The 14,739-nt window shown below is 40.2% G+C and overlaps 1 protein-coding gene across 1 annotated transcript in view; it reads right to left on the bottom strand.

The window, feature by feature from the left end:
* The window catches only part of cep97 (centrosomal protein 97), a 28,345-nt gene that overhangs the window by 9,729 nt on the left and 3,877 nt on the right, over positions 1–14,739 (bottom strand). Inside the window, exons 2-4 of the mRNA XM_012823310.2 lie at positions 9,358–9,500; positions 1,612–1,770; positions 582–683 (exon numbers count right to left, since the gene is read on the bottom strand). Coding sequence (XP_012678764.2) covers positions 582–683; positions 1,612–1,770; positions 9,358–9,500 — 404 coding nt within the window. The remainder of the gene's footprint in view (positions 1–581; positions 684–1,611; positions 1,771–9,357; positions 9,501–14,739) is intronic.

Below are 14,739 nucleotides of genomic sequence, written 5' to 3'. Positions count from 1 at the left end.
TTAACACACGCAACCAGCTGACAACTGTTAAGATGGTTCCCTAAGCTAGAGAGAGCTAGGATAAATTAGATCTAGGTTAAATGACACGAGGTCTTGCATCTTTTACACCTCTCACAGAGGTTCACACTTCTCTAGCAGATACATGAGTTATCTATCCCATGTTAGTTTTACCTGATATATTAGTGGGATTCGTATGTGAAAGACAGAGACAGAGACCCATTCACCCTTTACCTGGCAGAGTTACTGTGTTTGTTGCTAACTACCAGGCAACAGAAAATGCATTCCCATGTAAAGGAGTGCTAACCGCAATGTCGCAGAGATTTCACAAATCAATTTATAAACCGCAGCTAAAAGTCTGGAAATAGTATTAACATAAAGCATAATGCATACCATACCCAGAAGCTGTCTTTGTTGTGTATATTAAATAATACAAGTTAACAAATTTAAGTAACAAATTATTTATGAGTCCAACAAAAACGGTGTTAAAATATTGTAGGCACTCTGCAAGAACAACATTGTGTACACCCGCACATATATACAAATCATATAGGGATAGTGATAATACATGTGGATATAAATACCTTTAAGTTAGAGAGCTTAGTAAGGTCACCGATGACAGAGATGTTGTTGTCTGAGAGGTCTAGAAACTGCAGTCCCACACAGTTGCTCAGCTCATCCATCACCTAGGCAAACAAATCAAACACAAGAATACACTTACTACTCCAATTCACTTATGATAAGCAAACTCTCCCCATAATGTTTTGCAAGTTTAACACTTTGCTGGAAAAGCAAGCCAGGAAGGGCTCACGCAGTAGGATTTTCCACACCCCAAAATGAAGGCACCAGCTTGAGTTATGCGAGAGGATTCATGTGATGTGGATTTATCCCAGTGTAAAGCCAGCTCTGAAACAACTGGAAGTAATGCATTTCCTATGTGGAATCTCATACTACATGCTAATGGATCAGAACGAGTGCACTTTAATCAAGAAGGATATATTTCAGACTTATCTTGAAGTGTACAAAATGTACCTCTTATAAATGTACCGCCATACACCTCTTAAAGGCAGAGTCTGTAATTCAGTATCAGTTTTGCGAAAGATTGTTGATGTCTGAGCCCAACAGGCAATCAAATTACACCCCTGCCTTCCATGCTCCTGAAGCTCCATGTGGATTGTCTGGGATTGTTTATGTCTTGGTCTGAGCCACTATGTTTGATTCCAGAGCCACAACTACTGTATGTACGGAAACAGTGATTGTCTGGGATTGTTTATGTCTTGGTCTGAGCCACTGTGTTTGATTCCAGAGCCACAACTACTGTATGTACGGATACAGTGACTGGGCAGCCAGGCGACCGTGAGGAACAATTAGTTGAATATGACAAAAAGTCTATAGGATTAGAATTGCGGACTCTTAACCAATCATATAAAATTGTAGTTTACATTGTCAGCTATACAAGGAAGATTTAAACAGCTGAGATATAAGGGTTTTGGTCATCATTCAAATTGTAACCAAATTAGGACAGACAGCAGTGCTTACATACCAACCTGTCAAACCACATCATGGGTATTTGAGAAACCTCTGTACACTCCAATATCCAAGCATTCCAGTTACCTTGAGATTATTGCCAGCCAGGTTAAGCCACTCCAGGTGAACCAAGTCCTTCAGGCCTTCAACGTAGCCGATGCTATTGTTAGGCAGGTTCAGCAACCGGAGTTCTCTGAGCTTCGACACCCCCATCATCCGCACCAGCCGGTTACTTGCAACTGACAACTTGAAAAGAGAGCACCAAGTCAAAAAGTTAATTCCACGGAAATTCCTCAATTTCCGGGAATGTTTCCACAACACATTCTGCATTTTTTTTTATGACAGATCAAAATATTCAGTGACGACAATATTTTACCATTTCAAAGTATTATTTATTGCGTCAGGGGAGGGGGTTACAGGAAAATGGCATAAATAAGAATAGGGCTTTCATAAGGTACATTATAGGCATGTTAGTAATAGACCCAGAACTGTCGGTTTGATCAACATCAGTCCATGCAACAGAGTCAGAATCAGATATCGCATTCAAGGTGTGTGATATTTTGATGTCCTATACTATGTTAATAATACTACTAGCTTTTTATACATTATGCATATGACTATTTTATATTATTTTTATTTGTATTGGTCCTATGTGGTTATTTGGTGTCTATGCCCAAAATGTTAAAACTATAAATTCCAAATCCCCCCAGCAGGGAAATAAATCATAAAAACCTGATAAAGATAAAACAGTATATGAATTTAAAGTTGTCTTTCCTTAATATAAGATCTGATATGTCAGAAACAAAGTTAAAACCAGATGAATATCTAGCTTTGAATGAATCAACCCCTCGAAGCCATTTTAACTGTCATTTGCCATAAAAGCCATAGAGGCGGAGTGGCATACATTTTCCACTCTAACCAATCTATCTCTCCAAGGAATAACTCTAACCAATCTATCTCTCCAAGGAATAACTCCAATCTATCTCTCCAAGGAATAACACTAATCTATCTATCTCTCCAAGGAATAACTCTAATCTATCTGTCCAAGGAATAACACCAATCTATCTATCGCTCCAAGGAATAACTCTAACCAATCTATCTATCTCTCCAAGGAGTAACTCTAATCTATCTATCTCTCCAAGGAATAACTCTAATCTATCTCTCCAAGGAATAACTCTAATCTATCTCTCCAAGGAGTAACTCTAATCTATCTATCTCTCCAAGGAATAACTCTAATCTATCTATCTCTCCAAGGAATAACTCTAATCTATCTGTCCAAGGAGTAACTCTAACCAATCTATCTCTCCAAGGCTTGAATTCAAGTTTAAATACTATGAAGTTCTTGTCCTTATACATCCAGATCAATGATAGTCAGTCACGCATGAGACATTATACTGACCCAACCCCCCCCCCCCCGGCCCCTACACTGAATTCTTATCAGAGTTCTCTGACTTCCTATCCACCCTAGCAGTTAAGCACGATAAAACCCAACCCATGTTGAGCTATTACCAGACAGTCATAAATGTACTACACTCAACCCTAGATGTTATTGCACTGCCTAAAAAGAGGATAGCAAACAGAAAAGACTAGCCCCATGGTATACTGCTCAACACAATACCAAGAAAATCACATGTTTTACAGGAAAATCCGTATTTTTATCCATCAAATAAGGTGCAAAATTAAACAAAAATAGTCAAGAAATAATGCTTTCTGCTTGAAATGACAATTTGTGCTTGAAAATGTGCTTTCATCAAAGAATCCCCCATTTGCATCAATTACAAACATTGCAGCATTACAGTTTCACTGCGTCGTCACTCAATAGGTCTTGCATAATTTGGAGCAATGCTTTGAATCTCCGTCTTGTAGGATAAAATGTACTCCAATTAAATGCCGTCCACAGGATATGGCATGGCACTAGAGTTCTGGTGAAATGGAGTTACAGCCTTCCTGAGGTGGGCTGCATCAGTGATGGAGAGAACAATGAGATCAGTTTTGTCTGGAATCTCGAATTCAATCTTCGCACCACATTATCACACCAACGCACTAATACCACATTATCACACCATCGCTATAATAGCACATTATTGCACCACATTATCACTACAACAAAATAATAGCACATTATCGCACCACATTATCACTACAACGAAATAATAGCGTTTCCATAAACCTCAAAGGCTGTTCCTTCCGACTAATACATTGACAAATACAATTTCTGTTTCAAAAGTACCTAAAATAAGTTAAATGTTCAGATATACACATCTCTTGGTCACAAACTTCACCGGATCTAAATACAATTCCTTGCCATTGCCATTTAGAAGTAGACGGTTTATGGAATTCCATCGAAGGAGCCTACATGTCCACTCGTCATCGTCGAGCACTCCTCCAGCATGTTTTCATTTGTTAAGAGCCTGACAAAGTTTCTTCTTTGATCCAAACATCTCAACTTGAACACCTAGACATGTTCAGTCATCTTCCACCCAGTACGTTTTCTTTTTGCGCAGATTAGTCTTTTCCTATCATTGGCCAGTCTCGGATATGGCTCTCATTAAAACTCCTTCACTGCTGACGATGAGACTAGCGTTTTATGGACAGTATTTAATAAAGCTCCCGCTCAAATAACCCAAATTAATGTAAACGTTATTTGAAACATTGAAGTACATCCTGTAGTTCTATTTAATATAGTTCCTATGTATATAAAATCACTTTTGTCCATTTCATTTGATGCAGACACAGTCATCCTCTGTGGCATGTGTAAAGATGCTGAGCAGGCCCAGTTGATGAGAAGAGGGGTCACTGTTGGGGCACGGATGGCAGGAGCTTCATCACAAAGACTGCTCAGTGTTTCAACAGGAACCAGTGACTTAAGGGAAATCTGCATTTAAATCTATGGGAAAGACATCGATAAATAGGGTCGGAAATTGTGGTTGACAGCACACATTTGATGACTGACGCTGCGATATCTAAGAAGTAACTCTTCCCATACTGAAAATGTCTATGTTGGACGTGATCAGCAAAAACGGTCTGTCAACAATAACATAGAGGGGGATATTATAGTAGGGTTACAGAGCATTACAACATTACAATACAGAGTGACATGGTGATATGAGCATCTTTCACCATATTCTTGGCAAGTAAGCGGGTGTATGTGTGGCGTACACCAAGACTACAGGCCCTGAATGCTTGACCCCTAATGTCAGGAAGGCTCTGATATGCTTGGGTGTGGGTCCACTTGTCCCCTTAGAGCAGGGGTTTTCAAAGTGGGTGCCGTGACGCATGCTCAGGGGTGCCGCGGAATGGCCCAAGGCTTGATCATTAAATGACATAAAAAAAAAAAAAGCCTGGTCTGCAGGGAGACGTTGGCTAATGCCTAGCAAGTTGGCAAGGCACCTGGAGACCAAGCACCCGGCACACCAGAACAAAGACATTAAATATTTTAAAAGACTTTCAAACACAGAATACCACACAGAGCGAACGTATGCTTTCTACCGTGCGTGTGTCTGAGAAGGCACAAAAGGCTAGTTTTTTAGTTGCCGAGTTGCTTGCTAAATCTAAAAAGCCACACACTTTAGCAGAGTCGCTCATATTACCAGCCTGCAAAAAAATGGTTGAGGTATTGCTAGGGCCAGATGCTGCAAAAGAAATGGAAAAAATCCCCCTCTCTGATAACATGATCAAACGTCGCATTGATGATATGTCGGAGGACATGGAATCTGTACTGAATGAGAAACTACGGCTAAGGGGGAAATTTGCGCTTCAAATAGACGAGTCCACTGATGCTAGTGGCCTTTGCCAGCTGATCGCTAACGTGAGATACGTGGATGAGGACGAATTTACAGAGAAGTTTTTATTTTGCAAAGAACTGGACAACCATGCTTCCGGAGATGAGATATTCAGGGTGACAGACGAGTACTTGACGAATCATGATCTCAGCTGGGATATGTGCGTAGGTGTTTGCACTGACGGGCGGCCTCGATGACCGGTCGGGTCAAAGGCTTCGTAACGAAAGCCAAGCAGAAGAATCCTACCATGGTAGCGACGCATTGCATGTTGCATCGGGAGGCTCTAACTGCAAAAAATGATGCCTCCAGACCTGACGGATGTTTTGAATGAGGTCGTAAAAATAGTTAATTACGGTAAGTCACGTCCCCTTCAAACACGGTTTTTGACTACCCTCTGCAGTGAAATGGGTTCAGAACACCAGGGTCTCTTACTAAACACAGAAGTCAGGTGGTTATCGAGGGGGAGAACCCTGGCCCGTGTTTATGAACTAAGAGAAGAGCTGCGGGTATTTGCGAGGGACCATGACCAGGCCTTAGAGGTCACTGCAAATCAATATAAAGTTATTCTGAGTGATCACCTTTATCCTATCATGAAGCATTTCTATCCTGATGGGAGTAGTCTCTTTCAAGATAGCAATGTCCCCAGGGGGTCAATGAAGTGAAAATGAAGTGTGTCATATGCTATGGCTTTTCACAGTCACCAAATTTTTGGACCAATGTGTTGACAGCGCTCTCAAGCGCCAACACCATCACCTCCAGTAGAGTTCCAGAGACCTGTTCACTCAATGCCAAGGAGCACTGAAGCTGGGCAAGTCATGGACCAAATAAAAAAAATAATGTAGCCTATATATATATTTAACTGGTGTACTAATATTATATCAGTCATTAACATGATTTGACATGATACAACATGACTGCTTAAATACAATATAAATGATACGGTTTATTGTGACCACATTAAAAATCTCATTGTACAATAGGGGTGTAAAGGTACGTGTGTTCGTCCCGAACCGTCGTGGTAGAGACCCGGTAGCCTGTGTGGCAAGATTGATAAACGAAATGCGGAACCAAATTTCACAAGCACGCCGTGACTTCTGTGTACCGTTACACTCCTATTGTTCAATATTAGACCAGTGGTTCTCAACATTTTTTCAGTGATGTACCCCCTGTGAAATATTTTTGTCTGATTTATTAAACTGTCAACACTGAACATTGAACATTGTTGCATTGAACTGAGTGCTTTTGCAATTACATTTTAGTGAGAAACTTGTGCTTTACTGAGAATCATTGTCAGTCTTGGTGGCAGGGAGGCAACTGCTGTGATCAAGCTCTTCTCCAGGCACAGTCTGTTTCTCTGCTTTGTTTTGATCACAGTCATTGCAGAGAAGGAGGCCTCACATAAATATGTGGAGGCAAAGGGTAGTAGCTGCTCCAAAGCTTTCTCTCCCAGGTCAGGGTGCTCCTGCTTCACACACACCCAAAACTGTGCGAGTGTGGATGTGGCAAACTTCATCTGGAGGCCATGGTCAGATGACACTTGCAGGAGTGTTTCCTGATTAGTGACAGGTAGCTTGCTTCCGTATGCTTCGGACAAGAGAAATGGGTTTCTCACCCAATCCAGCTGTGTATATTTCTCCTCCATGTCAGGAAAGTAGGAAATTGAAAATGAAAATTTTTAATCTAGTTGGTCAAATGTCCCACGATGACCAACTTGACTGGAGCTCTGTCCACATCCTCACTAGAGAGAAAATCATCCACCTGAGGAAAGCAGGTGAAATCCCCACCCACCTTGTCATACAGGTTTAAAATGCTGGTGTCCTTTCCTTGCAGAGACATATTCAGTTCGTTCAGTTTGCACATCATTGCAAGCCAGTCTGTGTCCTGGAACAAGGTGGCATGGGGAGAGCTGTGTTTTTTGTCTACTTTTTTGTATACTTCAGATCGTAATTCCAACAGCCGGTTGAGTATTCTCCCTCGAGAGAGCCAACGCACTTCTGTGTGCAGCAGCAGTTGTGTGTGTTCAGCTCCCATGTTTTCGCGAAAAAAATTCCCGCTTATTATACAGTTACTTGCCAAAACGATAGAAGACATTCCTCCAGAATACCTCTATTTAATGATTTTGTTGCCGTTTCGTGATTTCCGCTAAGACAAAATTGTTGTTCAGGCTAATAGAACTTTAAAGTTTCAAGTGTTGCGTAGCAACCCATTACTTGCTGACTTCAAGTTACAATGACTTTCCGTTACATTAAATGACCGGAGTACTTGCGGAATGATATGAAAGATGTGAATTACAAACCCAAAACCCGTTGCCAATGACAGCGGTCATTAACTTTTCGCAGCGTTGAATACGACAATTCACCGTGACGTCACAACAACAAATAACTTACTTCCGGGTGGCTAACGTCGCCCCTGCCCATAGTAAACCATCACAAACCAACAGGATTTTCCATGTAATTTAACCAAGGTACGAACACGTTTAATCATAATTGTGAATATGATAACAACACATTTTATGAGTATGATCTTGTGAACTGAAAAACGAGACGTTCCCGATGTCGTTGCTGTTGATATTTGTTAGCGAGTAACGGTCATATTGTAACGGTTTATTGTATCAAACTCGTAGTGACTAAGATCGCTTCAATATTCAACTTAACGATGAACGATTTTCAGGACTGTTTGTAGCTTTCCAGCTATCTGTCTGGCCACAATAATTTTTCCATACAGATATTAATAAAGTACCTATCTATCTATCTTATTGACAGTATTGAAAACTTTGTCATTGTATTGTAGATGAGCAGTTTTGAGGATGTGTGCTCTCTTAGCAGATGTGGTTGGACTGGAGTTAGCTAACTCAGGTCCCAGGTGTTGTTATTGGGCAAAATCAGTGTGGTCAGCATCAGGGTTTGGCCGACCTGCATTATAAAAAAAGATTAAGTAACCGTATCATAGCCAAGCCAGATCACGCCACTGTGTGTGGTTTGTTTATTTACAACAACGGGACTAGCATTCTCACGCTAGCAAGCTTGCACGATATGCTACCCAACGTTATGCTACCCAAAGCAACCCAACAAAAACGTTTTATAAATGACCTGTGAGAAAATGTCTTCCGCAAATCCGGTCATGAGTGGTTGGTTGCCAGCCTGTCCACCGTTTGGTACCGTTAGATGCAACGAGACCGCCCGGTAAACGTAAAACGCGGGGCGACAGTGGTACAGTGGTAGAGAAGTCGTTTAGTAATCAGAAGGTTGCTAGTTCGATTCCCTGTCGAAGTGTCCTTGAGCAAGACACTGAACCCCTAATTGCTCCTGATGTGCAGTGTGCCATCAGTGTAAATGTAAAATGTGTATACATTGTAAGTTGCACATATGTAAGTCGCTTTGGATAAAAGCGTCTGCTAAATGTAAATGTAAATGTACTAAGGCTGGATCTGTGCTAGCGTTATCCACCTGTCTTAGTCTCCGTATCTAGAGGTTCCGTTGGGTCGATTTAGATTTTACCGTGGGAAAACGGGAAAAGCCTAAACCTAATTCTTTACATTCCTTGGTATGTCAGCCTGCCGTTTCTAAATTATTCTGAACAATTTTACCTGCCTACTTTCTGCACAGCTCAACATTACAACGTCAAAATCAAAGTCTGGATGAAACTGATTTTTTTTTACAAATTCGACAATTCAAATTAAATGCTTGGAGGCAGAACAACTATAAACTACTATGTTATGCTACTATGCTACTATACTAACAGATGTTGACAGGATGACATTTAGCCACCCGGAAGTACCTAGGTCTATACCCTGAGCAAGACATTACAGACCTGCGAACGTTGGGGTGGCCCATTCAAATCAACGGAACTGTTAGGAACATTCTGAAGAGCCGTATAATAACTATTTTTAAAGGATTTTTTAATGGATGCTAATTTAAAAAAAAAATTAATTTAAATCTCGCGTACCCCCTGGACTGCCTTCACGTACCCCAAGGGGTACGCGTACCCCCGGTTGAGAACCACTGTATTAGACTATTGTTCAACAAGGAGCATAGTCTGTCCTGCTGTATACCTGCTTAATTTCGGTGCCTTTGTCGAGGTTTTCCAACTTAATGATGTTGTTGTTGTCCAAAATAAGTGTGTGAATGTCCGCACAGGAAAAGGAATCCGGGTCCAGTTTGTTAAGGCCTTGGCCTGAGAGGTCTACCACCAAACCTAGAGAGAGAAAAAGGGTATTTTAATTAAAGTACCCTCAGACACATGTTCCCACTCCAAAGTGTCCAAATGATTGTGCAAAGGTACATTTCTATCACAAGAAATTGGACATACAGTCAATGTGGGCAACACTGTACATTTTCAGTGGCTCATTTATTTCAAGCAATTTGCTGAATCAACATTCCTTGAACAACTGCTGGAAACAGGGGGGAATGGGTCAAATAGCATTCTGAGCTTTAAGGGAATCTGAGACAAAAAAAAACTATAACTAAACTATATGGGTCTTGGACATGCATCATTTTTGCTGCATATTTTGGGTAGTCGAGTTTGATTCAGTAGTCTTTGAGCACCGCAAAGTGTATGTAGGCCTACATCATGGAAAGTCACGAGGTCACATTGACAACTCCATATCTGCTAAACTAAGTTAGCCAGTTGATCATATTAAGACTTAAAGCACAAGCCAGTTATGAAAAGTAATTTGTCTGTCAATGTCATTTTGGTATGTAATCGTACACACAAGAGTATTAGTACTAATAACGAAAGCAAAAGTGCCAAATTGTATCATGATGAAGCAGTAACGGAGAAATCACACGGTTCATTAGATGCTTCAACGGAGACGCACACAATTCCCTTTGAACTGAATTGTGGTTTTGTTGCGCCACGTTGCTTGCGTTGAAAGTTGAGAAAAGCTCAAATTTGAGAGGCAGCGCATGTGTCAGCCAATCAAATTGCGTTTATGCAAATGCCCAACGCAGGCGCTAGCCAATCAAATCGTCTTTATGCTAATATCCCGAGAGAGCAAGGCTGAAAAAAAAAAAAGGCGGACCAAAGTCTGTAAGTGGTCGTATTTGTCCATAAAATGGTCGGCTCTGGAGTATAATTTCTGTATTATGTTTGCATGTACAGGTATCTGACTACTGCATAGTGTGGACATTTCTGTAAAAAAAGTAGTCTTCTCTTCTCCAAGACATTCCCTTGTGAAAAGGCTTTGTGTCAAGATGGATAGGGGTGTTAGCAACCCCCCTCTGCGGCGTATAAAAAAACAACAACATGCATATGACATGCACACTACTTACAAATGCCCTGTCCTTATTGTACCTAAACCTCTGCAGAATTCAAACAAATATGTATATTGAGGGTTTTTTTTCCTGATCTTTAAATATCAATAGTGTGGTCTTTCAATTTGAGAGCATTATTTATTGTTTCCCTTCAAAAGCTGCTCCGGCTCAAAACTGTTCGTCTGCACTCAGATATACTGCTGCTTGCACAAACGCCGTCCTTAAGTTTGAGTTCTTCTCCTCGCACTCAGACTGCTTGTGTGCATTCACGGAACTTCTCTGTGTGCTCGTGGAACTTCTTGTCAACATCAGCAAATCATTGTTTGGGCGGACAGAACTTCTCCAGCAAACTACATTACATGTCTAAGATTGCTAAAATTTAGGCTGCTGTCAGTCACGTTGTATCACACAAATGACCACTGATGTATTCGTTAGATCACGCTCGCCTCGCAGCCACGTTGTATCACACAAATGACCACTGATGTTTTCGCTAGATCACGATCGCCTTGCAGAAAAATAACTATTTGATCACCATGATGTGTCTGACAACCAAATGAAATGTCCTGTTCTACTGAGGAAGTGGTGAAGGCTTTGGAGCGTGGAGCTCAGACTGAAGCTTCACAGAGAATAAAACGAGATTGGATAAAATCAGTTCTCCCCTCACTCTATGTTCCCAGATTGTTTAATGGCAGTAAGAACCAAGCCGATTTTGAGACTCGCATTAATCCATAAAATCTACAAGATATTCTTTATCTACAAGATCTTTTATGCCCCAAGTACGACAAAATCAAATTTCCAGACTTTTCCAAAACATCCAATGGGAACCCTGCTGTTGTCTTAATATAAACATGTTGCTACCAATATGCTTAAGCAGAAAAAGACAGACTACATAGTGTCACTTGCCTCAGGCAACATGAGTGACTTTAAGAGTGATATCCATGCTTACAGACAACTCTGAGATAACTCACACACGCGGTTTGATATGAAACTTAACGTTACAGCTTTAGCACCAAAAAAACACTTTTTATTCTATGCAACAGCTATCAAATCCTTGAGTTGACTGTGTGGTTGCTGTCAGAGCACTGCTGACAAGCAGTCATTCAAAATTAAAATCTATGATCACAAACCCCTAGCGCCTCAATTTGTAAATGTTTTAACTGATTTATGTCTTTTGATATTGTTTTTGTTTGTTTACTAGGTTGCGTTATTATGTTATGTTTGTATTTGTAATATCAGCATCATTGAAAATGAGGGCTACCCTCAATGTATTCTGGAGAATTAAATAAAGGTTGAATGAATGTACCCTTGTCCTCGCCCTTTCGTGCAAAGAAATGGTCTTTTCAAGTCTTAAGTCTGAGGGTTAGCATTCCGTCTGGTTAATGGTCAATCAGTTACCCGTGTGAATGTGATGGTTCAACAGACCCCTCTACTGATCAACTGACATCCACTTAGCATCAGAACTCATTTGTTACCTTTTATTTTGTGACTTTCATATTTTCCACCTTAGCTTTGACATGTGTCTACTTGGTAGCTGATACACCAGTGTTGCTGGAACATTACATCACATAGAGACCACAAAAGTGTCATATTTGTAAAGCGCCTGCTTCCACGCCTAAACCAAACCAGGCTCCTCGCACACTTTCAGAATGCCTTTCTACTAAGAAGTTAATAGTATAAATATATGGCTGAAAGGTTACGGCAAAGAGAATTCTATTACTCGAGAACATTTTGACTGCTGGAGGTGTTAATATCATGTTTTCAACGCTTACCCATGATTGTGGTCATAATAAATCAACGGCATGTCCATTTTTGAAACAATGTTGAAACATGTTAACTGTATCAAAACAGTCATGCCTCCACAACATGTATCATCGTTGCACTTTTAATTAAGGAAAATAAAAGCGTTCACATTGTGAAAAGTCCATAACGTCACATCCATAACACATCATTAAAGTTTATAACAAATGGCTAAATTTGTTCATCACACTTTACATTGCTGCATCAACACTGTGTACACTTATTCTATAAAATGTCATGGACATGACTTGACTGTGTAACTCACTTACACAGAGGCTTGTAAATTCAACCCAAGATGAGCATATAAATTGCTCCATCATTCCCTTGTCAATTCCGAATGATAAACATTTTGTTGAAAACTGGAGTCCATTTATCCCATTCTTGAAACATAACATACTTTTATCGAGTGACTGGTTCCTAGGATCTTCGATGTCGGTAAGAGTATAATTTTTGCTACATGGGAACTAACCAAAACCAACTACTTTTAGAGTTTACCCTCTTTACAGCATCAAATACCACAGGATCCACTCAAAGTCAAAAGAAGGTACGGCAAAACGGGAGCATTTCAAACTTCGGTACTGACAGTTTGCTAGGTGCAATTATTCAAAATCCCCATGTTGTTTTTATGGAGTTGATGCACAAATACATTTTACACCATTCACAAATAAATGTCACAGGGTTCACAAACGTAAACACTGTTGCATTTATTTACAGACTTACGAAAGTGTATTTACAAACCACTCACCATTTATGTACATCCCTGCATGAATTTGTCGATTTTTAAGACTTTCGTGATGCGACTTGATTCACAAAATGCATTTCTTTGAAAAGGACATTCTCTGCAGCTTATCAGATGTCTCTTACAAGTTTAGCCAATCACATAAACTTGAGGGCATGATTAAATGAGACCACGCTGTGTTACATCGGCAGTGTCCAGTTATGTGGACTACTACACCATACGACATCTGCATTTCATTGATTACACAAAGAGGAATCCAATCCATGTTTCAATGGCGTCTGGTAGCTGCTCACCGAGTGCGGATATAATGTGCTTATCTGGTTAAACCTCTTGTCATAAGTGATTAGCCTGCTTGAACTACGAATATTTGAAAGAATGGGCAATCATCCGACCTGCCATCTCAAGCAGGTTGCTTTTCCAAAGTACAGCAGCTGCAGAGGGCACTCCAAACTGCTGGGGAACCATTGGACTAACCCAGCAAAATCAGTAGCTATTTGAACCCAGCCACTGGGTAATTAGGTCCAACCTGACCCTGGGTCAACCCAGCCCATCCTCATGGGTTAACATTGCTATTTTAAGCAAGCTGCTGGATAAATTGGACCAGCAACGTTGAGCTACCAAATCCAGACAGATAGATTTACTCAGCAACTTCAAACCATATTAAAATGCAATAATTCGTCTGAACGAACTTAACATTTTCTCCAAGTTATGCTGGGTCACCTTCTCCTACCAGTTCAATGCGAATGTAGCATAATATTAAATATTTAGGCTAATATTAAATTACAGGTAGCCTAAACTGTTAAATAAAACAAGTTAGACAAAAAGACGTCAGACAATAGATTTTTTTTATTTTACAACATAACAGGCCTGGTTTTAAAAAGCAAGTGTTACAGTCTATCATGAGGGGGAATTCCACTGTTCCATCTGTTTTTGGTGAAACTAGACTATCTGGAAATCAAAACACAAAATAGACAGGCATCAGTCACCATTTATATTAACCAGCAATGGCTAGAGAAGCTCTTGTACCACAGCGAGAATTTTTAAGTCCAATTGAGTTGGGTTGAACTAACATGCCACTTAGAAAATAGGCTTTATATTAGGATAACACAATATGGTGTTAAACTAGATTAATGTTAGGCTAATCACTTCCAAACATTAGCTACCACCAACATTTGCCAGCAAACTTCAATAGTCCATCAATCAATCATTCAATCACTTCACAAATGTCATGTCTGCGCTGGATTTTACAAAAGTTAAATGTAGATCAAACCTTTAAATCCAAAATCGGCCTGTTTTCCAGTGCATGTTTAAAAATGCTGGACAGGATAGATCGCAGGATAGATTGCTTTAACTCCGTTGTTTCATTATTTGAGCTAAATCAACCAGGGACTGTAAGGTCTCAGACTTGGAGCTCACCCCAACTCCTTACTTTGAGTAATCGGTTGAATGCATATGTCTATTATGGTGTAATAGTGGTAGCAGTCCAAATAGCAGGACATGTATAAGCATATGTAACGCAATGTGGTCAAATTCAGTCAGACCCTCAAATTTATGTCCATGTGATTGGCTGAAATTGTAAGAGACATCTGATAGACTGCAGAGAATGTCCTTTAGAAAAAAAAAAGCATTTGTGAATTAAGCTGCG

This window comes from Clupea harengus, chromosome 21 (genome assembly GCF_900700415.2).
Source record: "Clupea harengus chromosome 21, Ch_v2.0.2, whole genome shotgun sequence".
In the NCBI taxonomy this organism is placed as follows: Eukaryota; Metazoa; Chordata; class Actinopteri; order Clupeiformes; family Clupeidae; genus Clupea; species Clupea harengus.
This window is presented reverse-complemented; position numbering and strand designations above follow the sequence as displayed.